We start from the raw sequence: 25055 nt of genomic DNA, 5'->3' as shown, positions 1-25055 counted from the left end.
TCACAACCACAAATGGTGAGCTCCACCATTACCCTCAAGTGAACATGGTAAATAATTTACTTCCTCCAATGATATGATGAAGAGATAAAACAAAAATTTTCAATAAATTGAAGACAACTGTTATGTGTACAATCACTACAAACTCATTAACAAGGATAATGTTTTTCCCTTGTATGAGTTCTTTCCTATGTCCTAACATCTAGATCATTTAAAAAGATTTCAAAATATTTACAGGTCTGGAAACTTGGCCAAGGATTTAAGACAAATTCATTCCTAGGACCAACATCAGGGTTTAGACAACTTCCTGAAATTCCTGCTACAATATCCAAGAGTCTAATCTTGGACAACAGCATTCACATGCATGTACCCACATAGAAATGATACACGGATTTCACTTGATTAAAATAAAAAGAAATTGTTAAAGAAATAAATTTTTAGTCATGAATGTTTTCTCACATTATCATCCATTCGAAGTGTTGAAGCTTGCAGAAGAAAGCAACCATGAAGTCAGAGAAATAAATCTTTCTCAGCTGGTGGTCTCACTTGGGAAGATTTAGGAAAATCACTCGGGGTGAGCTTGAGAGTTTACATCTGCAAAACATTTTTATTTTCTTCTCCCATTACTATTGTAGGTTGAGGATGTGAACTCTGAGCTTCCTCCTTTTACGGCGCTGTCGTTCACATGTTGCCATGACACTTTCATGGTGACCCCATAACCCTGTGGAACCATAAGCCAGATGAAACTCCTTTATACGTTTCCTTAGACAGAAAAGGCACTGATGGACACACATGAAGTTTTATATCTGCGTGAGTTATTACATGTAATTGAAGAGAATTATGAAATCTTAAAGGATTACACTATCATTTGAATTCATAGAACATGAATGCAGGTACAAACACAATGAAGATGGATGTCATTGTACTTGAATAAACTGCTGATATTCATTGTTGTATTTTCTCCACAAGAAATAATTCATATAACTTAATGTTTGTTGGCTGAAGATCTTTGCAAATCCTTAGCAGTCATACTATGCCTTTAGTATAAGTCCTTTCAGTGCCTCAAAGACTACTCTGATATGCAAAGATTTTAACAGACTCATCACACACTAAAAGTTTTACTCTTGTATAAAGATACCATGAAGTGTAAATATTTACAACACTGACTACATTTATAGGTTTTCTCAGCAGTATGGCTTTTTCTCATGCTTTTTGAAGACTGCTGCTACACGCACAGGCTTTATCCTATTGCTCACATTTATTCACTATGTTTTCTTTTATGTTATTGGAGATCACTGTGACATGCAAAGGCTTTAACATATGGATCACATTCAAAAGGTTTGCCTCCTGTATGTATTCATTTATGCCTTTGGAGATGTCTGAGATGTGCAAAGCCTTTATCACATTGATTATATTCATAAGGTTTCTTTCCAGTATGTCTCCTTTTATGCATTTGGAGATGACTGCAATATGCAAAGGTTTTTGCACATTGCTTACATTCCTAGGGTTTCTCTCCAGTATGTGTTCTTTTATGTACCTGGGGATATCAGTGACATGCAAAGGATTTTCCACATTGATTACATTCATAGGGTTTCCTTCTTGTATGTGTTCTTTTATGCCTTTGGAGATGACTGAGATGTGCAAAGCCTTTATCACATTGATTACATTCATAATGTTTCTCTCCAGTATGTGTTCTTTTATGCCTTTGGAGATTACAAAGTCATAAAATGCCTTTTACTAATTGAATACATTCATTAGGGTAATATCCAGTATGAATTATTTTATGCCTTTGGAGATAACTGTGACAGATTTTCTCACAGGTGTGAATTTTTTCATGTCCTTGAAGATGACTGTGATGTGCAAAGGATTTCTGTCACTGATTACATTCATAAAGTTTCTCTTTAATATGTGATCTTTCATGTATTTGGAGACTACACTGCTGCGAAAAGGCTTTATCACATGCATTACATTTTAACATTTTTCTACATTATGGATTCCTTCATGCATTTGTGGATGATTGAGATGTACAAATGCTTTAATCCACTGAGTATATTTAGCGTGTTTCTCTCCAGTATGGCTTCTTTCATGCCTGTGAAGATAGATGACATGTATTAAAGCTTTACCACATTCATTACACTGAAGAATCTTTTTATCTGTATGGAACAATTTCACATTTATTCTAAGTGAAAAGAGGAATCAGATTTAAAGTTTTTCCCTTTGTTTCCATTCATGGTGTTCCCTGTAATTATATATTGTTTTTATCTTTAAAAATACCTGTAAACATTTATTACATGGCTCACATTTATAGCATGATTTTCTTATAAGAGGGTTTTCACATTTTTGAAGAAAACTGGAAGAACTCAGACCTTAGCTACAACTGATTATATTCATAAATTTTCTTATATTGAGAGTCACACTACATTTGCAAAGTGAACCAGGACAAACAGAAAAACTTCCACATTCCTAGTACCTCGTAACGATTTTCGGTAGTGGGAGTTTCTTGATGCATTTACAATGAAGTTGGAAATCCAATTAATTATAAACACGTATCACATCCAACAAGTCTACACTAACTAGGAACTACTGCATACCTTGTCATTGTTCTGTGAGAGAGGGGGGTACTTTGCTTCTTTCAATATCCCTTCTGCACACATGGCTTCTAGACATTGTTACATGTGGCATATGTATGAAAGGAAGAAAAATGAATAAAACGTTCCAACATTTTACTCACAGAATTTGACTTTTTGTTCATCATAAACATGTGGAATAAAGATTAAGGATTCTCTACAACAACCATGGAGCTGGCATTGGCTATTTTGTGTGTTAGTCTTTCTTTTGCCCTTACTCCACCCTTTTCAACCTGCTAATTCTAGAAAGGAAAGGAAAATGGATAAAAAAGAAAGCGGCAATGTTATTGTTGGACTATTTACTGCTGATTAGGGGCAGTCAATTCCTTGAGGCAGGTTTGATATTCACAATCTGGATACTATTTATTTTGTTGTTGTTTCTGTTTTGTGTACGACAACCTAACAAACCATAACCTACAGCAAACAACCACCAACAAAGACCTACCTTGAGTCTTAGGCTTTTGCCAAATAAATAATACCCTCTGAAAACTTGCCAGAATTCAAACTTCACCCAATTGTAGAAACTATATCCCACTGGCCAAATCATAACCCTTGTAAAGCATAAGGCAAATCACACTTAAAAACTGTGGACAATCTGAAGTAATCCATACTCTACACCTGAGGTTAAAATAATAACATATTCTTATATTTCTGAGCTTTTTAAAGAAACCAAATTTGCAAAATTGTCATTATATAATCTTCTTACCAATCACTGGGCTTAGCAACATGAATACAACTATATGAGAAACATAAGTTTTACTGTGTTTATTGTTTATTTGCTTATTAGAAAGTTTTGCATATGTACATATCACTTATTCAATATTTGTACATTTTGCAGAATGAGTAGTATAAGACTAAATTGATTGGTAGTTCTACAATGTAACTCTACTGAGGTTGTGATTCAAATGGTGATAACTATTAAAGCTTTGTTTGCATGTCTTCTTTCTTCAATGGATATTTTGCAAACAAAATCAGATTCCTGACATTGAGTCACATTGTTTTGTGAGAATTTAATAATAACCAATACACATAAGGCTGTTCTCATTTTCACTGTTGTTTTCTGTAAAATTTCAAGGACATATCAGAATTTCCTCAAAGGCATATTTGTGTAAGCATACACATGACAATTACCATCTTCATCTCCTAGAACATTGACACTGTTCTACAGTATTGTATTCTTCCCAATTATAGTCAAAATACAAGACCAGAAAATCCATGATATACTTTAGAAATTATGGAATATTTAAATTACTATATTCAATGACCTTTGGAACCATGCTGATTTATCGATCTTATAATCAATTAAAATTCTATTATTGCTTCAATAATGAAGAAACCACTGTCCTCTTATTTTAAAAGGAAAAAGAAAAACCCATAATATTACATACAGCAGTAAAGTTCCTGTAGGTCTCCAGCATCACATCTTTGTAGACACTCTTCTGGGAAGGATCTAGCAATGCTCACTCTTCCTGAGTGAAGTTCACACGCACATCATCATAGGTTACTGCATTCTAAAATATCCCATACATATGTACAACAAAAAGCAGGATATTGATAATATTGGACATGTATATTTTATTGCCAATATATTTATAAAGCAGACACTTCCTCCGTTTATGTCCTGAGACATAAGATCTACTGTAATCACCAAGTTATTTTAAAAGGAAATTACTGCATTCTCTGAATAGATTGAAGCCTTGCAAGGGAAATACAAATTCACAAACATAGAATGAAACAGACAAAGAAGCAGATCAACAGTACTGAGTACACATTAGCGAAATTGTATGAAACTACTAACTACAAAAAATGAGCAAGCTGAGTGTACTGGGGTCATGCCTTTAATCCCTAAACTCAGGAGGCAGAGGCAGATGTTTCTCACTTAATAGTATATCAGCCTTGTCTATGCACTGAGCTCTAGGACAGACAGACTTACATATGAATATCCTACTTTCCCTTCAAAATTCAAGCAAACAAACCATAAAGATATCAATTCCTCAAAAGAATTATACATTCACTCATATTCACTATTCATCTTCCATAATATGAGGTTCCCCAGTTATAACTGTAACATTAATAAGATCTCAGTAAAAGGGAATTTAGCTCTCAAAAGTATGCCTTGTGGCACAATTATAGGAGTATGATTAGAAAACTGGTTATTAGGGGTTGAATGAGAATGTCTCGCACTGACTTACGTACTTCAAGTCAAGTCCCTAGCTGGACTTTTGCCAAATGACAGTGGGCATGGGATGTTCTCTAGCTCTCACCCCCATGAACACAAACAACTTTATCACACACAGGAATCATTCCCAACTCTTCAAAAGTTGATATGATGGGTCAGCTCTCACATATCCAGGCTGCACATTTCCTCTCATACTTGGAGTAACACATCTCTTTTTCCTTACTGTACTGTTTTCTTGAATCCTTATGCGACATCTCCTGATCATTTATAATTTCTGTTTCTTCAACTTTATTTGGAAGTTTACTTTTACATCCTTGTAGGTCTGTGCACTTCATACATACAGAGCCTTCAGCAGCAAGGAGAGGGTGCATGGTCCTTTGGAATATGAGCCTAGGAGGATGTAAAGTCACCAACCAGGTACAGAAAACTGAACCTAGAAGCAGCAAGAACATCTAAGGCCCTTACCTGTTGAGCCACATCTCCTAGCATTTAGTTGTTACTTAATTAGCTTCTGTGGAGATTTAAACCAATAAACAATGAGACAAAATTCACGAACACCAAGGACACTTTCTTCAAGTGTCAAGGTGAGGCCCAACTCAGAAAACACAAGCACACAGAAATATGGTGACAAAGACACACTGATATGATTGGAAGGAGGAGGCACTGGATGTGAAAGACATTTGTCCAAAATGATGTGTCTGGGGGGCTTACAAGCATTAAAAACAAGACAACCTTAAATAGTGTGTAAACAGATATCAATATAGCTATGTCGAAATTAAGGAAATGGAGACTCAACACAATGTTTCAACATAAGCAGACTTGTTTCTGTGCAGAAACTAAGTACATCTTATCTAAATTAAAAGAGTGAATCTATGTGTATTAGAACTGGAGATAAAGATGACACATTAATGTGTGACAATGATGTCAGTGTTACCTTATGCACTGCTGTGGAAAGTCAGACACACATAAACCAGCACTGAAGAACACATAATGATTTTCTAGAAACAAGAGACTATGTCAGCCTCCTACATGATACAGCTACAACACACAGCAAGCAGCTGCTGAGAGTGAAGCAGTAAGAGCTTTCCCCAACAGTGTCTGAGGATTGGACAGATTAGCATGGAATTCTCCTTTCCACAGACAAACTTTATACTAATGCCAAAAGGAGAACACTGCATAAAACACAAAGGAGAGGAACACTAGAAATTCTCGTGCAAAGCTGGCTTTACCTCGACACAGAAGGCAGGTGAGCCAAAACAAATATGTTTAAAGAAAAATCACAGCCCAGTTGCCAGTATTTACATAGGCACAGAGATTGTCTCTTAAGAATACAGCAATGGAAAGAAAGCTGAGTTTACATCCAGAACAAAAGACTGGTTCAACATGTACAAATTAATCAGTGTAAGATACCTAATGTGTAGACTCAGAGAGAAGAATAATGACTATGTTAATACATAAATTAAAGTCCTGTGGTAAAATATGACATGTGATCCATATAAAAGCTCTCAACAATGTGAGAGAAGAAGGAACATCCCTTAGAATAGTAAAGACAAACAGACACAAAGCAAAGGCAGTTTGAAACACAAAAACTGGAAATATTCTGCTCTAATAAAGACTAATTAAACAGTGCATCAGTGAGTAACATTTCAAGGACAGAGAAAATTGGAAAGAGTTCACTATAATTGTGTCAGAAAGCAAGTGGACCTTCTTGAGAAAAAATAAAAACTCATATCAGACCACTCACACTGTCTACAAGTATGTTAGACTCTTGGGTCTTTAAAAAGTGATATGCAGACTCAGGCATGTGGCAAATTTATCAATATTCATTCCCAGATTTGGATTCTATGTGGTACAGTCTCAATCTGCCTTGCAAGGCATGACCACTGGTGTCATACTGGCCAGGCTATTTGTGGGTACAAGAAGGTTTTCTGCCTCAATCTGAGGCTAATTCAATGCACAAAAATACACGGGTTACATGGGAACCTGGATCAAAGGCCCTAGAAAGGAATCCACTATGACATTTGCTACACACACAAATGGCTCGGTCCATACCCATAGCCTGCTGTTGCTTTCATTCTGGGTCAAAGAAACTTTGTTTTCAATAGGCAACAGTTATTTCAGAGACTACAAACTAATCAAATACAGAGAACAACTGAATGTTGACTGTACCACCTATTATGAGAAATCCACTTCCCAATATCTAACATTATTCTCAGTAAATTTTTTCAGAATCATTAATGAAATAGAATCTTTCAAAATAAATTTCATGTCTTGTTTCTATTTTCCCTTGCGCCCCACGTAACACCATGCTTAATCTAACTTACATACATGGATGCTTTGCTACAGTGTACTCTGTCTTCACCATATAGGGCTTTAATTCTGATTCACAGGTGAGGAGATCTGGCTGAGCAGAGATTGACCTGCATGTGGGAAAGAGATCCTGCAGAAAGCTCCTGGAACTTTCAATGGAAAAAAAACTGAATGATGGTAACATCTGCCAAAATGATAAACATTAAGAAAAAAGAAAGTATCATGACAAATGTCTCTTTTCTTCTGAGTATTTCAATTTATTCTATGAGATGTGAGATTCATTCGCACACAGTTCACAGACATGCAGAGTTGTTTTCCCAGGAAGGCTGAGTAGCAAAGAAAACTACTTTGATGCACAGAATGCAGGCTGCTGCAGGGCTACAACAAGAGGTCTCTGAAAAAGGCCCTGAGGTAAGGGTCCAGGCATTCTGACTCCTGCAAAGAGTCTATGGTAAAAAAAAACTCAGAGTTACCAAGCCATGAATTAAAAAAAAAAAAAAACAGAGTTTGCCCACATGTGCATGGGCATAGTGATTTTCTTAAACCAAAGAGATGTTTTTCTGATTACAGTCAGTAATCATAATCACTCAAAAGGTGTATTTTACTTTTGTTGTAATCTAATGAGAGTTTTCCATCTATAATAACAATGTCTCTGATGTCTGATTTCATGCTCTCACAAATGTATATGGGGCTGGGCTCTCAAAGTGACTCAGAACAAATGGCTACCTGAGATTGACATATTAAAGGACACATTTTTTGGAGAGGTGATGTCTTGCTGCCTGGGACCACTCTGAACCCTACTTTCTCCTCCTTTCTCTTTCTGTCCATCTCTCTCCTCTCATTCCTCTCTTGGGCTCATTCAGTCTGGACACTTCTAGATACATCTGGCTGTTTTCTCAGTCATAGTGTAAAGCCCTAAATTAAACTGCAAACACCACCTGTCCAAGAAAAAGATTAGCTCCCTGGAATGCTGGGAGTTGTAGTTCTTCAAAAATAACAAAGCCACATGGGAAAGTATAGTGGTCTATAGGTTTGTAGTCATAAGCCCCTGTAGCTCTTGACCAAAGTCCATGCCTTGTTCAATATTTATTACTTATAATAATGCTTGCTCAAGGGTTATAATTGGTTTTTCTCCTGAGAATCTCAGGATTAACACAACATACAACAAACCTTAAACTTGCCCTGGAGCAGTTTCATCTTCATTTTTCATCTGACGCAAGGTATAACATTAAGAAATAAGCATTGAAGACACATTTCTGAATGCTGTATACTCATTCAAGTGTGCACACATCTCAGATGGAAAACTAATGGGGTGTTAAACTTTGTTCAGTAAATATTAATGTTTTTAAGGGTAACTGTAGGGTTTTATAAAGTATATTTTTCTGATTCAACCAAATCTGCACTGGTTCCTCATACGACCAATATGTACAAAGACTTCTGTGGATGCATATTCCTGGAGACAGAGGCCATTCTCTTTAATAATCAAATGGTGGGACAGAGAAGTTAAAAAGGCATGGGTGAAGTTGAATTTGAGGATATTTGTAACTGCTGTAGCAGGGAACCCAGTATGCAAATACCCATACTAAAAATGCTCCATGAGATAAGTTTATGAAAGTTATTCTGGCAACCATAAATGAAATGAAAAAGAAAAAAACTCACTATAAACCCCAGTTTATAGTATCTCAACCTACCTGCCCATAATAAGACATCTGCAACTGTACTGTGAGAGTGGCGTCCTCAAGAGCAGCTGAGGAAAACCCACCCCTGCTCCTCTCCTTCCGTTTCCCACGCTGCAGCCCCTCTGACCTGGGAGGGTCCATAGCTGCCTGGCTGCAGTTCCCTATGTTGCGCTGCTGACTGGTGAGTGTCCCAGACCTGCAGTCAGGAAACTGCATCTCAGCAGAGTTTTGGGTTTGCAGACAGGTCCAGGCCAAGTAACCTTCACAAGGCTAGAGTCATGTGACTCCCTAGGGACTGCAGGGAATGGCGGGCTCTCCCCCAAATCTGGCCTGGATCATGGAACAGCTGCCCTAAACCCACGCTCTACACCCACTTCTGGTCACGTCTTCCCTCTACACCCTATCAAGCCCAGTGCTCTCTCTGCCTTAGTTACTGTTGTGAGGTCCACCCAGCTGTTGGCTCTTGCTATGTCACATTCCTGATCCTACAAGTGTCCCAGCCCCAGGAATACCAGACTCTGCACCTCCATCTCAGTCAGGCTACCAGGAACCCACTCTGCACAGCTTGTCACATGCTTGCTGCTAGCCCAGGGCAAACCTGGATATATGAGGACATTGCACCCCATTATCTGAGTCCCATGGGAAATTCTGAACCCTTCAGATAAAAGACAGGCAGCCTGTCTTCCTAGCTTGGATAAACAGCTCCTGGGCTTACAAATGCAAAAGACAACCATCATTCTAAACTCTAATTTCTTTTGGTCCCGTGCACAACATGAAATACTAAAAATAAGACACAGGGTCTTGCTTTCAAATCCCATCCACAGCTGTAATAACCTTAAAAAGCAAATTATATAATATCCAAAATTCAAAACTATAAGGGGGGGAGCTTTTAATCTCAGCATTTAGGAGGGAGAAGCACATGGATCGCTGTGAGTTAAAGGCCAGGCTGGTTTATAAGGCATGTCCAAGACAGCCACAGCTAACACAGAGTAACACTGTTGGGTGCAGGAAAATGTGGAAGTATGTTCTTACTATTTTTACATTAGTATACAAAGTAATGGATCTCCTTATATTTATCTAAAGTGAGGCTTTTACATAGGTATTATAGCAGTAGCGTGTTGTTATGCTCTCAAGGCAGTGGTGATGCATGCCTTTAACCTACCCCTTGGGAGGCAGAGGCAAGGATCTCTGAGTTTGAGGCCAGCCTTTTGTACAGATTGAGTTCCAGGACAGCCATGAGTTCCAGGATACACACAACTGACTACACAGAGAAACCCTCTCTCAAAAACTGTAACTTTCTAAACTTGTGAAATGTGTGTTAGGGTTATCTCAACACTTCAAATCTCAGTTCTGTCATGAACTGTTGTTGGCCCCTTTACCTGAATTTAGTCCACATGAAAATTAATCACAGTTCAAGTATCAGAATTTTGTGCAAATATTAGCAAATTATTGTACACTTTATGGAGGTGCTAAGAAAATATTACGTTTTAAAAAAAGATCAATACTTGACAAAAACAAGTATCATCAACAAAAAGAGAATATTATCATTAAAAGTTAGTAAAGAGCTACAAAATACTTCACAATGAAAAACTTTAACTTACTAATTCCCTTTCTTCAATGTTAATGTGAACATAAGTATAGTGTGTCTAAAGTATGTATATATGTGGGTGTGCATGCCAGGCATACACCAGGCTACCACACTTCATTTCCCCTCTTGTTACAGCAGCACAGAGATTACACACTCATGCTACAGCATCAGCCTTTTAATTGGTTCTAAAGATAAGAACACTGATGCTCACATATGTTACCCCCTGAGCCATTTGCTTGTCCTTAATGCATAGATTTCATTTGAGAGAGTAGCTGTAACACCAGTAGGCCTAGGAATCAGTCCTTTAGGAGGTTGATATTTAATTTGAGTCTTTTAAAACACCCAACTGAAACAAAGGTTTAACAACTGAGCTTTTACTTAAGTATGAAATAGAGACATCAGTAGTAAAAGCTATATTCAAATTATCTTCTAAACAATAAAACATAGACCCTTACAAGGTGGCACAACCTTTAATCCCAGAACTAGGAATGTTGAAGTAGGGGCATGGGAGAAGTCAAGACCAGCCTGGGCTACATACTTAAGCATTATCAAGCAAAAAGTTACCCACATACGTACCACATGGTTCAGGTATTTCTTAGTCCAAAGAAAGCATACATCCATAAAATGTTCATAGTCACTGTACTTAAAACTATAACTAACCTACATATACCAAGGATCAAGATATAAATTCTACCAAGTTCATATAAGTATATGCTTGCAATCCCATTTTGGTAAACTGAGACAAAAAGATCTTAAGTACAAGGCCTGCCTAAACTATAGAGCAAGCTCAAGTCCTGACTAGATAACTTAGTGACACTGTCTTAAATTTTAAAATAAAACAAAAGGGCTGTCAAGATGGCTCAGCAGGTAAATCCACTTAAACAAAGACACACAAGCTGGGTTCAATTCCCACCACATGGTAGAAAAAATGAGGGGCTGGAGAGATGGCTAAGAGGTAAAGAGCACTGTCTGCTCTACCAGGGGTCCTGAATTAATTCTTGGAAACCACGTGGTGGCTCATAACCATCTATAAAGTGATTTGATGACTCTTCTGGCCTGCAGGTGTACATGTAAACAGAGCACTCATAAACAATAAGTAAATAAAATCTTTTTTAAGGGCTAGAGTGATGGCTTAGAAGTTAAGGGCACTGACTCTCCTTCCAGAGGTCGTGATTTCAATTCCCAGCAATGCCATAGTGGTTCACAACCATCTATAGTGTGATCTGATGTCTTCTTCTGGCATGCAGTGTAAATGCAGGCAGAGAATGTATACATAACAATGAATGTATACAGAGCACTTTATACATAATAAATAAATAAACCTTAAAATAGATATTTTTCAAGATTTATTTATTTATTACATATAAAATATTCTGCATACATGTACACCTGCAGACCAGAAGAAGGCACCACATCACATTTTAGACTGTTGGGAGCCACCATGTGGTTGCTGGGAATTGAATTCAGGACCTCTGGAAGAGCAGACAGTGCTCTTAACCGTTGAGCCATCTGTCCAGACCTAAAATAGATCCTTAAATAGGTAGTTTCTGACACACACAAAAACCCTATCTCCAAAAACCTAAATAAATACATAGGTAGTTTCCTAGCACTCAAGAGAAACAGAGGCACCAGTATTTCCACATAAAAGCAAGACATTTTGCAGGGAGGGGTTCTAGACAGGGTCTCTCTGTGTTAGCCTTGGCTGTCCTGGACTCACTTTGCAGCACAGCACCTGCCTTTGCCTCCTGAGTGCTGGGATTAAAGGCATGGCTCACCACTGCCCAGTTCAATGCTTTTGTTTTAATGCCTACTTAAAAAGAATTTTTGAAGGGCTGGAGAGATGGCTCTGAGTTTAAGAGCACTATCTCTGCTTCCAAAGGTCCTGCATTCAATTCCCAGGATTCACATGGTGGCTCACAACCATCTACAATGAGATGTGGTGCCCTCTTCTGGTGTGCAGTCAGAGATTTGGGAGAAATACTGTATAATTAATTTAAAATCTTTTGAGATATTAAGATATCCATATATATATATATATATATGTACACACACACACACACACATCACGTATATTTACTTTTTAAATGTTCAATTTCTTTTAAAATCTTTTTTCTTTAAGGAGTAGTTACACACGACTTTAATCCCAGCACTTAGGAGGCAGAGGCAGAAAGATTGATGTGAGTTTGAGGCCAGCCTGATCTACAAAGGGACGTCAGGACAGGCAGGACTACAGAGAGAACCCCTGTCTCAAAAATCAAAATTAATATTTTTTCAGGTTTTGTTGTTTGAGACAGGGTCTCTATGTAGCCTTGGCTGTCCCTCAACACACAGAGATCCACCTGTCTTCCAATTATGTGATTAAACCTATGAGATACTGCACTTGGCATATAGGGGACAGGGGTCAATTAAAGTATTAAAAAAGCAAGGTGATAACATATAATTCTAACCTGACATAATGTCCTTCCTGGTTTAAAAGACCAATTTAAAAACTAATTCTATAAACACTAAGCCCACTTGTGGGAACCTGACAAGGGCTAGCTTCCCTGAGCAGAAGCCCCCTCTCTGCTCTATGCTCAATCAGCTTGAAGCCAACTTTCCTGGGAGCTAGGCCAGGGGCTCATTTCCCTGGGGTTCAAACAAAAGCTCACCTCATCAGATTAGAGCCAACTTTTCATTCTCCAATTGTGTGGGAGATCCTGCAGTGTAATAGATAGAGCAGAAGAAAAATTTAGATAAGAGTCCTCCACCAGCATGACTCAAAGCTCCTCTGCCCTGTACTTTATCAATTGAGCCCAAGTTTCTCTATGTCCCTTACCCAATTATGCAATTCCAAGTCTGGGAAATATTGGTTGTGGTTTCAGACTTTAAAAACTTTGTATTCTATGGAGTCAAGTTTGCCCACCTTCCTCAGCCTCTAGGGAATGGACTGTCGTTCTCTGAAGCAAGATCAATAAAAAAGACTCTGTGTACATTGCATCTGGCTGGGCCCTGATGGTCTGTGGAAATTTCGTAACTTGGAAATTTCAAAGGATTCTTCTGGTAATATGATTAGGCCTTACAGAAATAACATAATTTGTCAGGATACTTTAGATTGTGTGCTGATCAGTCCATCTTTCTATCAAGGATTAACTTTACAGAGAATGACAATGCAAACTATGCTCACTCAGCATTTGAAAGAAAAGCAGAGGTATTTTGGGCATGGTCAGAAAAATCTTGAAATAAATAATTGTCCACAAAGGTTTAAAGATAAAATAGAGCAATAAAACTGCTCCTGGAGTTTGCCTTCACTCCAGGCATGACAAACATAGGGTTAAGAGACACGAATCTCAAATTGCTTTAAGTTTTATAAAATTCAATATATTAATTTTTTCCCATTCATTATATGGTTGACATATTTATTACTGGAAGAATAGAGACTAAATTGTCTTAGTCTGGTCTACAGATAGATCCTAAAGAAGTTCAAAGAGTGGATTAAAGGCTTTAAATGGTTTTTTAAAGATACTTGTTGATAAAGATTGGCTTAGAACTTATTTAAAATTAACTACTGGAGTTTTTTCCACTTTTATCTAAAATCGTATGAAGACATTCCTGACCACATTCAGCTCTGGAGCTTACAGCTGAAGCTAAAAATGCCTTGGCATTGTGCGAAGAGCCTATCTCCCATCAATTCATAACCTGTACAGTATTTTTCAAGAGACTCTTATATTATGGGAATATTTGCCATCTTCTTCCAATAGAGTAACGTTACTATATTATTTGGCTCTTGCAAAGTTGATACATATAGGTTGACTGCAAGAAAAAATATTTTGACAAAGAACCTAATTTTATTGTTTAGCCATATTCTAAAAAGCAACAAGATTGCCTCTTTATTAATACTAATAATTGCCCATTGGTTCATGTACATTTCTATGGAAATATAGATAACCATTTTTGCTCTAAAAGGATTTTTCATTTTTAATTAAACATCCACTTAATTTTCCTAAAATATCTCAATTTCAGCCTGTGACAGATGGTTTGCTGATTTTTACTGGTGGGTCTTCTAATGGGATATCTAATTACATAGAGGACAGACATGTTATTCCTACTTCTACTAAGTCTGCTCAAATTATAGAACTACAAATAGTAGCTACTATTTTACAACATTTTAACTTATATTCAGATAATGCCTATGTGACAGAGACTATTTCATGTTTAGAGACTATAGGGGCTAGCTAATCCAACCCCAATCAAAGACTAATGGATTATTTTCTGAAATAAAGATAGCTATAGGATATTTAAAACTTCATACTAAGTTGCCTAGACTTTTGGCTATAGGTAATGAAGCTATTAAAAATTTGGTATGCCTTACAAATGTGATAAGAGCTCAAAAGGCTCATGTTTGACATCATATTAATAACCAAAGTCTAAGACTGCAATATAAAATTATTAAAATACAGACTCAAGCCATAATAAAGACATGCTTCACCTGTCCTCAATATTTACCTGTGTTACTTTTAGATGTTTATCCCAAAGAAATGATGCCAAATCATCTCTGACAGATAGATGTTGAATTAAAATATGTCTCCATGGTTACTTGTTATGTTTTAGACGTATGAAGATTTCTGTATATAGATTTTTTATTTCCCGGCTTTAGTTAAAGAGAGTCTAAACCTAAGCATGATGTTTATTTTCAAAGTTTCAAAGCTGCTTTATTTTGTCTTGCCTGTCAAACTGTTTTGTTTGCTTTATGATCATGCCAAATTTTGTGTCTATGTCTGTAAATTTGTTTGATTGTTCAAATTATGTTTTATTTTCTATACTTTCAGAAAAGGCCAGTATTCTATATTTTGAGAAAAGACCAATTTTCTATATTTTAAAGACAATTTATTTTATTTTGAGAGAGGGCCAGGCTTTACTTGCTGGTCAGTTTTCCAAACAAACACCACAAGCTGGAACCAGGCATGATAGCTACCCCGAGAAACTACCCAGGGTGAAAACATTCATGCACCAAAATGTTTTACAGGCTCAGCTATTCCAAAACAAAAATTGCCACAAGCTCATGGCTAGTTGAAAAACTACAGCCTGAAAAATGGTGTTAAATGCCTAATGTTTTATAATTTTCTTATTTTAGGTTTTGCTTGCAAAAGACTACAAAATTTTTCAAATTTTTTGTTTAATTTTTTTTTCTTGTAAAAGATTACAGAAAGTTTAAAATTTTCTAACTCAATTTTACTTTTAGGAAGCGTACAATTTTCTGATTTGGCCTAATACATGGAGTTAATCCCAAACTCATTAACTACAAGATGTTTTATTGTCTCTTTGCTTAGTTTTTACTTAAAAGGTTAAACAAAACGTGGACAATGCTATACTTTTAAAAACAAAATTTTTATTTTGCATACCAACCTGGTCTCCATGGAGTGTGAGACAATTTTAAAACTGACACTTTTTTCTGCTGTATTCCTTCCTGAGTCAAAGGCCTGGGCATTCTCAAGCCACTGCAGCCACAGGGGACTGGCTGACTGGCTGCGAATTGGGGAACAAATGACACAACAAACAAAACAGACAACTTAATTTTTAAAGGTATAAAGGGAGAATCATATTCCCAATCACCTAGTCATTTTACTTTGAATTTAAAAAAAATTGCTGCTACTTGCTTAACAGCAGCAACAGCTCAGCCAACAAAAAGAACCTAATTCGACACATGTGCGCATGCTTACTGCACCTGCCTTCCCATAGCAGTGGTGGGCTTCTCAGCCAACATAGAGGAGGCTGATACACTTGCACTTGCTCACTATGCCCCTGTTCCCATAGCAATGGAGGAAAAGTGGACTGTATATTCACTTCCCAGCCTTTGTCATCCTTCTCTTTCAGTCCTCACCCCTTCTTTCAGGTGTACCCTGGTTTGATATGTTCTGCAGGATGGGAAATTGAGTATGATCTTTTTCTAATTTCATCGATTTACCTACAAATTTACAATATCATGTTTATAGATGAATAATTATCCCATGTGGTAATCTATCAGAAAATATTCAAAAAAGGAAAAATATAACATAATAAAATCAGATAAAAAAGGAATCAAGAAGCTCGTTCAATCATTTTCCATAAAGCTTCTCTCACTTCAATATTAAAACTATGTAAAGACTTACAAAAAAAAACCCTACAGGACAATATCCTTGATGAATATACATTAAAAATATCCAAAAATACAAATATTCATCAACTTGTTTATGGACCATGATTTTGGTTGTTTTATGTATGAATTGCAGGGATCATTAAATATAAAATATCAATAAGTGTAATAAACTACATAAAAGGACTCATATACCAAAACCACATGATTATCTTAACAGAGGAAGAAAACCGCTCTGACATAATCAAATATTTCTTCCAAAAATCGTAGAGTATGACCAAATACAATGAACACGTGTCAACATTATAAAACCTATACATGTAAATACTACAGATAATATAATTGTCAATGAAAACTTCGAACTTTCATACTCATTTTAGAAATAAGCCCATGATGTATAGTATACCAATTATGATTCCATATTTTGTTCTATATACTAGTTTTAGTGAGAAGGAAAAAGGAGGAAATTAAACTGATATAAATAATTAGAGAATGAGTCAAGCTATTCATACTCGCAGATGGCATCATATTATATAATAGAAATTTTTTTAAAATCTTACTAAAACTTCTAGATGTGTTAAGCAAATTTATCACTTTGGTTTAATCTTTTACCAAACCTATCTAAAAAGAGATTAAACACATAAACCTGAAACCAGAAATGGGGAAGCTCTTGGTATAAATCATAGGCTATACTTTGCAGTATATTTATAGCTACATCTACATTTATATCATTATAATATATACACACACACACATATATATATATATATGAATCCATATATATACACAAATATATAGAGAGGTAGATATAAGTACATAGAGATACCCATACATCTTATAAATTAGATGATATATAGATATAGATAAATACAGATGCTTATATAGCTTGATAGATATACATGTATGTATGTATATATATATATACAGACACATGCACACATATATATGTACATATACACACATGTATATACACATATGCATATTCCCAATGCCAATTCTTGGTTTTATTTCTTGGAGAAGAGAGTACTATTCAGAAAATATATTCATATAAGTATGCATATATAATGTATATATGTGGAAAAATATGTCAATAGATATAATATGTACATATGTATATATGCATATATATTTAAATATCTTTCTACATATAAAGATACACATTATAGAACAATATATCATCTAATTTTCTATCACCTATATATTATCTATCTATGTGAAAGTACTGTCTGAATAGAACTCCTTTTAATCCAAGTATTAAGTTCAACAAATGAATGGCAAGCTTAATTTTATAAAACTAAAAGTTGAAGAACAGTGAAAAAAAAAATCGAGCGAATAGAAACTCGTATAGAATGTGAGAGGATTATTGACAATTCTGTTTTTGGCAGGTGAATAAATATCTAGGATATAAAAGTAAGTCATAAATGAAATGTTAAAAATGACCTATTCAAAAACTGGCCCTTGAATCTGAATAGACAATTCTAAAATGACAGAAATATATTGTGGGAAGAATTGTAAGCTTTGTCATAGGTGAAAGCTGTTTTGGCAGGCTTTGTCCTTGGACACACCATGGATGCTCTCTGAGAGTACCCTTGGGATAGACTGAGTGGAGCCATCCTGGGTCTGGAATTTAGGAACCAGACCAGGCGATTCTACCTGGATTATTGTCTTTTTAATCGATCCTCTATGGGAAGTGACCAGCCCTTGTATGTGAGACACAGACAGACAGAGAGGACAGAGAGGAGGCAGCAGGTTTGGACCGAGCTTGAGCGCATGTGGATTGGGAAGAGAATCAGCAAACAGGCTGGAACAGCATGCAGGCTAGAGACAACTTGGGACCCATCTCATGGAACGGATACTGAAGGGTTCACTCTTGATTCCTTTTAAACTTTTTTCCCTCTTATGTAAGATAGCTGGGTTGTATACTAAGTTTTAATTGCTAAGAAACAGAGCCAATAATATATAGCAAATATGTAGTTAAAAATATCATTCCATGGAATTCCTCACTTGAAAATGAAATAAAACTTTGAAAATTCAACTTCCTGCTGTCATACTTCTAACTATCATCAAAAGAGTAGACTGAAAAATACCACATGAAAATGAGAAACTTCATTCACTGTTGCAGTATTCCAAACTAGTAGAGCAACTATGGGAATCAGCATGGAGAATTATCAAACACTAAAATTAAATCTACCATATGACCCAGTGTACCATTCTTTGACATATGGACAAAGCACCCATCATTTTACTCCACAGATACTTGCTCACCTCTGTTAGGCGCTGCTCTATTCACAATAGATATGAAATGCGAATACCAAAGGATCCTGACACTAATTCCTTGAAATCCTGAGTACCTAACAGATACTCAAGTACTAAATACAGTGTCATTTGGGGTGAGTAAAAGAGGGGCTTAACCATTTCATCACACTTTTATGATCTAATCAGATTTGGAACTCATGTCAGTGAATTTAGTCATACTATTTCTTTGATATGATTAAAATATTGTTCATAAGCCCTCACTATTTCTGAAAATCAACTTTTCATCATATATAACTTTGTTTCTCAGTAGTTCTATCTGTACTTGAGTTGAACAAGCATCTCATATGAATTTAGGTCATTTGAGTTTGAATTTTGTTACAAGATAGGTATATTTTTATGCATATAGCAACATGTGTTTGAATCATATTTCTATCTTAATGTATTTGACATTTACTATAGGGCTAACAAGGTTTAGTTTATTGGACCCAAAATGGCAATTTTAGGTAAATAGTACAGGAGAATTTATTTTACTGATTAAACATGCATGAATAATATATTCGTGAGAAAGCCATATCCCACTCTCCACTCAACTGTGGAGAATGTTCTGACCATTGGCTAGATCTGGGTAGGGGTGTAAAGTTTACCAACTGTATTGTCCTTGTCTGGTGCCTTAGTTTGAGCGGGACCCCCTGCGCACAAATCTGCCTATCACGTACTCTGGTGCCTCACATTTGACCATGTCCCCTGGAGGGGGAGACCTGGTGGCACTCAGAGAAAGGACAGCAGGTTACCAAGAAGAGGCTTGATACCCTATGAGCATATACAGGGGGAGGTAATCCCCCTCAGGAACAGTCAAAGGGGAAGGGAATAAGGGGAAAATGGGAGGGAGGGAATAATTGGCGGATAAAAGGGATGGGGTAACCATTGAGATGTAACAAGCATAAATTTAAAAAAATAATATATTCGTAATATACTTTATGTTTTTAAATTACATATACCACAATATTTTAGGAATGCTATGTATAGACATTTAGGTAACATTTTAGAGGTAATTTTCATTGACATTTTCTACAAAAATTCCTAGAAAATACACCCACTGTGTCCCAGTTACATAGGATAAGACTTAGCATTTGCTAAAAAGAGAGGCAGGGTTATTATATATAACTAGGGATGACGGATATTTAACTCATCTTAGTAAGTACAGTTTCTTCAGGGGAGCAATATTTTGGACCAAACATCTATGAAGGAGAATGCTATCGTGGACAAAATTTGACACAGTCTTTGGACATCAACATATGGATGAGAGAAAGATTTATCATCTTAAACCCTCAATCCCATATCTCTAACAGTGGACGCAAATGGGAGTAACTTTTCCCACAGAACACATACACTCAGGTTTTAGCATACTCATTGTTTCCTCTGCTCCTCATATATTCTCTCCCTAATTGGTGTCTTGCCATTTTTATAAAGGGATCAAATTTTTTTGTGTGAATTGTTTTTGTTTTCATTATCAATCATGGAAAGAATCAAACAAATGACAACATCCCAGCAATTAAGGAATATTAATCACAGCAATGCAGTATCAATAGAACACAGTTGCAATGTTTGTTAATAATTATGAGAAATAAGGGATTAGTTTCAGATTTAAAAGGTATCTGTAATGCATAATCTATAAAAACTCAAAGACTACCAAGACAGTAATAGTCATATAGAATATATTTACAAACACCAGATGTCTACCATACTAACCTATACAAAATATTATGCAACAGGTTTGTCTAAGATGGGTATTAATAATATTATCCTGGCTTAATTTCTTTACATTTTAAAATATTTCTTTAATCAGTTTTTACATCAATTCCAAGGTATGACTAATCAATGACAGCAAATTTAAATTGCATGAAATAATTTTTTATTATTTTATTTTCCAAATAACTACTTCATATAAATATAAAGTTTATTTATGGGTAAAATGCTTCCAACTTCTATCAAGAATATGGATTCTTAATAAGAAGTCTCTGATAGTGAGTAAGATTTCAAGATTGTTTAAATTCTTACAAGCATTTTTCTCATGTTAAAACTATGTTTCCCTAATGAACAGTAGGGCAGTAATTACATATTAAGGTAGACTCTTATTCTAGGAAACTTCCATGTGTTCTAAACTTTGAACTTGTGCTAAGGTATTTGCCTCATGCTTCACCTATGTAAGTTTTGTCTCCAGTTTGCATGCTCTGTTGTCATTGAAGATATTATTTATGGGTAACACACATACCATTCTTTACATTAACATGGAATGTCTTGAGATTATAGTCTATTGCAAGATTGAAGAGTGGAGGACTTCCAAAAGTATTTCTTATATTACTTACACTTAAAAGGTTTCTTTCCATTATGGATTCTTTGATGACATTGGAGATTTGAAGACCAGGTAAATGATTTCCCACACTCACTACATTTGTAAGATTTTTCTCCAGTATGTATTCTTTGATAAACTTGAAGCCGTGATGACATTCTAAATTATTTCTCACACTTATCACAATTATATGGTTTGTCTCCAGTGTGGATTCTTTGATGAAACTGGAGACCTGAGTACTGGGCGAAGCATTTCCCACACTCGTTACATTTATATGGCTTGTCTACAGTGTGGATTCTTTGATGAATTTTAAGTCTTGAGGACACTCTAAATGATTTCGCACACTTATCACATTTATATGGTTTGTCTCCAGTATGGATTCTTTGATGACATTGGAGAGTTGAAGACTGGGTAAATGATTTCTCACACTTATTATATTTATAAGTTTTTTCTCTAGTATGTATTCTTTGATGAACTTGAAGGTTTGAGGAGATTCTAAATGATTTCTCACACTTATCATATTTATGTGGTTTATCTCCCATATGGATTCTTGGATGAACTTGAAGGTTTGAGGAGATTCTAAATGATTTCTCACACTTATCATATTTATGTGGTTTATCTCCCATATGGATTCTTGGATGAACTTGGAGAGTTGAGGACAGGGTAAAGCATTTCCCACACTCATTACATTTGTAAGGTTCATCTCCAGTGTGGATTCTGTAGTGATCTTGAAGATTTGAGGATTTGGTAAAGGATTTCCCACTATCATTACATTTGTAAGGATTTTCTTGAGTATGAATTCTGTGATGAAACTTGAGAGTAGAGGATAAGGTAAAGGATTTCCCAATTTCATTACATTTAAAACAATTCTCTCCAATATGAATTGTGTGGTGCACATCAAGTTCTGAGGACAGTTTAAATGATTTCTCACTCTTGTTACATTTATAAGATTTGTGTTTTGCACACAGTCCATTTCCATAACCACAAATTTTATGAAATTCACTTCTACATGCATATTCCCAGAATTTCTTTGTATCTAGATCTGAAAGGCCATACTACCACATATTCTTGTTATTTCTTCTTGGAGAGAATCTTGGGTACAATCCTGTAGGAATAGCTTCTTTGTATGATAACAAGACAGAGCTGAAAGAAATGAAAGCACACCATTATATATCGTTTTAGATATATACTAATATAGATGTAGATATATATTGCACAAAATGTCACCAATACAGGGATCATAGCAAAATGGTACAACACCGAACTGCAATAATTTTGCTCCAAAGAAACAAATGCCATGATCACAAAAGATGTTAGAAGATATTTCAGGAAACTATCATATATTTTGTAATATATATGAAAGTCATCATTAGGTATTCTGTGTAACAGATAATGTGAAACAAAATAGTTATAATTATCACATATCAATAAAAACCTACTCCTCACTGTGACACTCAATCATTAATATAAAAACCAATCATCTTTCTAAATAAATGAAGAAAATAATGACAAAAATGAGCAACTACAACACTTATATTAGTATTTAATCCTAATGATATATTAAACAATGATTTAAAATCAGGGAGAACATTTATAAGAAAACAGGAAAAAGAACATGATAAAAATTTAAATGTATCATGTAAAAACCATGTCAGACACATTAAAAAAGAAGGTTTAATTTTTACAAACCTTTAAAAAAAAACATTCACTGAGACAAATAAATTGTTTACAAACCAAAGAATTCTTTCTTTCTTTTTTTCTTCAAGACAGGGTTTCTCTGTGTAGCCTTAGCTATCCTGGACCAGCTTTGTGGACCAGGCTGTCCTTAATCTCACAGCAATCCTCCTACATCTGCTTCCCCAGTGCTGGGATTAAAGGCATGTGCCAAGATACCCGGCAAAATATTCTTAACAAGATAAAAATCTTGATGTGGCTAAAATTAATTTTGTTTCCATGGTACTATGTATACCTTCTTTGTAAATTAAAATATGAAACTGCAGCCATGACATTTGAATAGTTAAACATTATTTAAAATATATTTTCTCTTGAAGTGGAAATACACCACATTTCTTTTCCCTTCTTTACCGCCAGCATTTCCCAGGTAACATTCCACCTTCCCCACACTCATACTGAAGTTGATATTTTATTTTTCATTAATTATAATTGTTAGATATTTACATGGGTGTGTGTATGTATGTGTTTTGTGTGTGCATGTTTATAGCTATGTGTACTACAAGTATATAAACACACCTCTGTGAGTGGCCTCTTGTTTATGATTGTATATTGTTTCACCTATGAACATTATGTATTTGAAAATCCATAATGCAGATGAATTGTAGTGGGAAGCTTAATCTCATTATCCTCACACTCAGTTATTTAGTATAATTATTTTCATGGGGATAGAATAAATAGAGGTAATATAAACTGAGAAATGGGGAAGAGTTTCTCAAGTGGGCAGGAACAAAATATAAGTTTTGAAGAAATAAGGTTTCTGACAAATATTTTAAAAGTTGGTGCTCCAAGATGGTGGTACCCAGAATTCATGTTGTCTAAGTAGCAGGAAAGTGGAGACTATGGATCAAATGTGTAGCAAATATGTGGACTATAAAACAGCAATATGTATAATTTCTGGATGAGAGAATGCATCCTGGGAGCTATAGATGCATATTAGCATGCCCTATATGGATGATCACTGGGTTCAAGAGGCATACTGTCCCAGGTTTGAGTCACTCAGCACCTTCCATAATACCCTACCATGAGTTCCAGAGACACATGGCTACAGCCACTGGAAACCATACTTTATTAACCTCCCCAAGGACAGCATTTGAAAACCAGGGACATGATCTGAGACTCTGGTTCACAATTCCACTTGTCTTGATATGAAAATCTGATGGACAATAGCAGTATATAAGGTCTTAGTTCAAAATTGGGACACCCAGCAGGCATGGAGTCTGAGTAGCAGGAGCTCAGTGAGGGGCAAGAGCAAGCAATTGGCTCCTATTCACAGCTTACTCCAAAATGCCAGAAAATGATTATCTTCCCCTAGAGAATTCAGGGATCCCAGGTGCTAGCCAGAAACAGTTCTATACCCTGACCTCCTGGATATTCCTACATTCCAAAGGGAAAGACCAGCTTATGGTTTGTGGATCTCCAAGAAATCTTGAAGATACCTGCCATATCTGAGGATCACAAAGGTTAGACACCAATATGACAAGCACCTGCCTATAGGTCTAACTGGGATACAGAAAGCAGTGATGAGATTCAGGCTATATGGGGAGATCCAGCCCCCATCACACAACCAATGGTTCTTTCTGTATCCTCTAGGATCCCACCCCCCCAGGAACAACCAGACAAAGCAATGGACAACCAGATTGCTAAAGGGCAGCATAAGGACACAATAAACCAAAACCAGGGCAATATGGCATGGGCACAATCCATAGATCCTAATAAAACAAGACCTGGACACACAAACACAGCCGAAATGTGGGGGAAATTCCCTTACATCTATCGTTATGAAGATGGTAGATACCTTGCAAGAAAAAAATAAATAAATCCCTCTAAGTAATATAGGAGGATATAGTTGGGTGTGTTGGTGCATGCCTTTAAGCCCAGAAGTCAGGAGGCAGAGGCATGTGGATAATTGTGAGTTTGAGGCAATCCTTATCTACAAAGTGAGACTGGGACTGCCCAAGCTAACACAGAGAAACCCTGTCTTGAAAAACCAATGTGAAAATACATATATACATATGGATATGATCAAACAGGTAAAGGACAATAATAAAATGCTTCAAGACCTGAAAAAGAAAATAGAATTAATAAAGCAAACACAAACATGAAAAATTGGAAACTTAGGGAAGAGAACATGAAATACAGAGGTAAGGAACAAAACATGAGAGGAGGAGGAGAGAATCTCAGGTAGAGAAGACACAATTGAAGAAACCGATAAATCCATCACATCTA

General features: G+C 35.9%; 1 protein-coding gene across 1 annotated transcript; it reads right to left on the bottom strand.

The window, feature by feature from the left end:
* Window positions 1-1543: 1543 nt before the first annotated feature.
* LOC127186630 (zinc finger protein 239-like) lies at window positions 1544-22068 on the bottom strand. The gene is given in 3 exon segments (XM_051142881.1): window positions 1544-1686; window positions 21136-21907; window positions 22027-22068. Coding segments are annotated over 3 exon segments (957 nt in total).
* Window positions 22069-25055: the final 2987 nt, after the last annotated feature.

The sequence above is a fragment of the Acomys russatus genome, unplaced genomic scaffold (genome assembly GCF_903995435.1).
Source record: "Acomys russatus unplaced genomic scaffold, mAcoRus1.1, whole genome shotgun sequence".
Classification (NCBI taxonomy): Eukaryota; Metazoa; Chordata; class Mammalia; order Rodentia; family Muridae; genus Acomys; species Acomys russatus.
The sequence above is the reverse complement of the archived record's forward strand: the minus strand, read 5'-3'. Positions and strand labels throughout refer to the sequence as shown.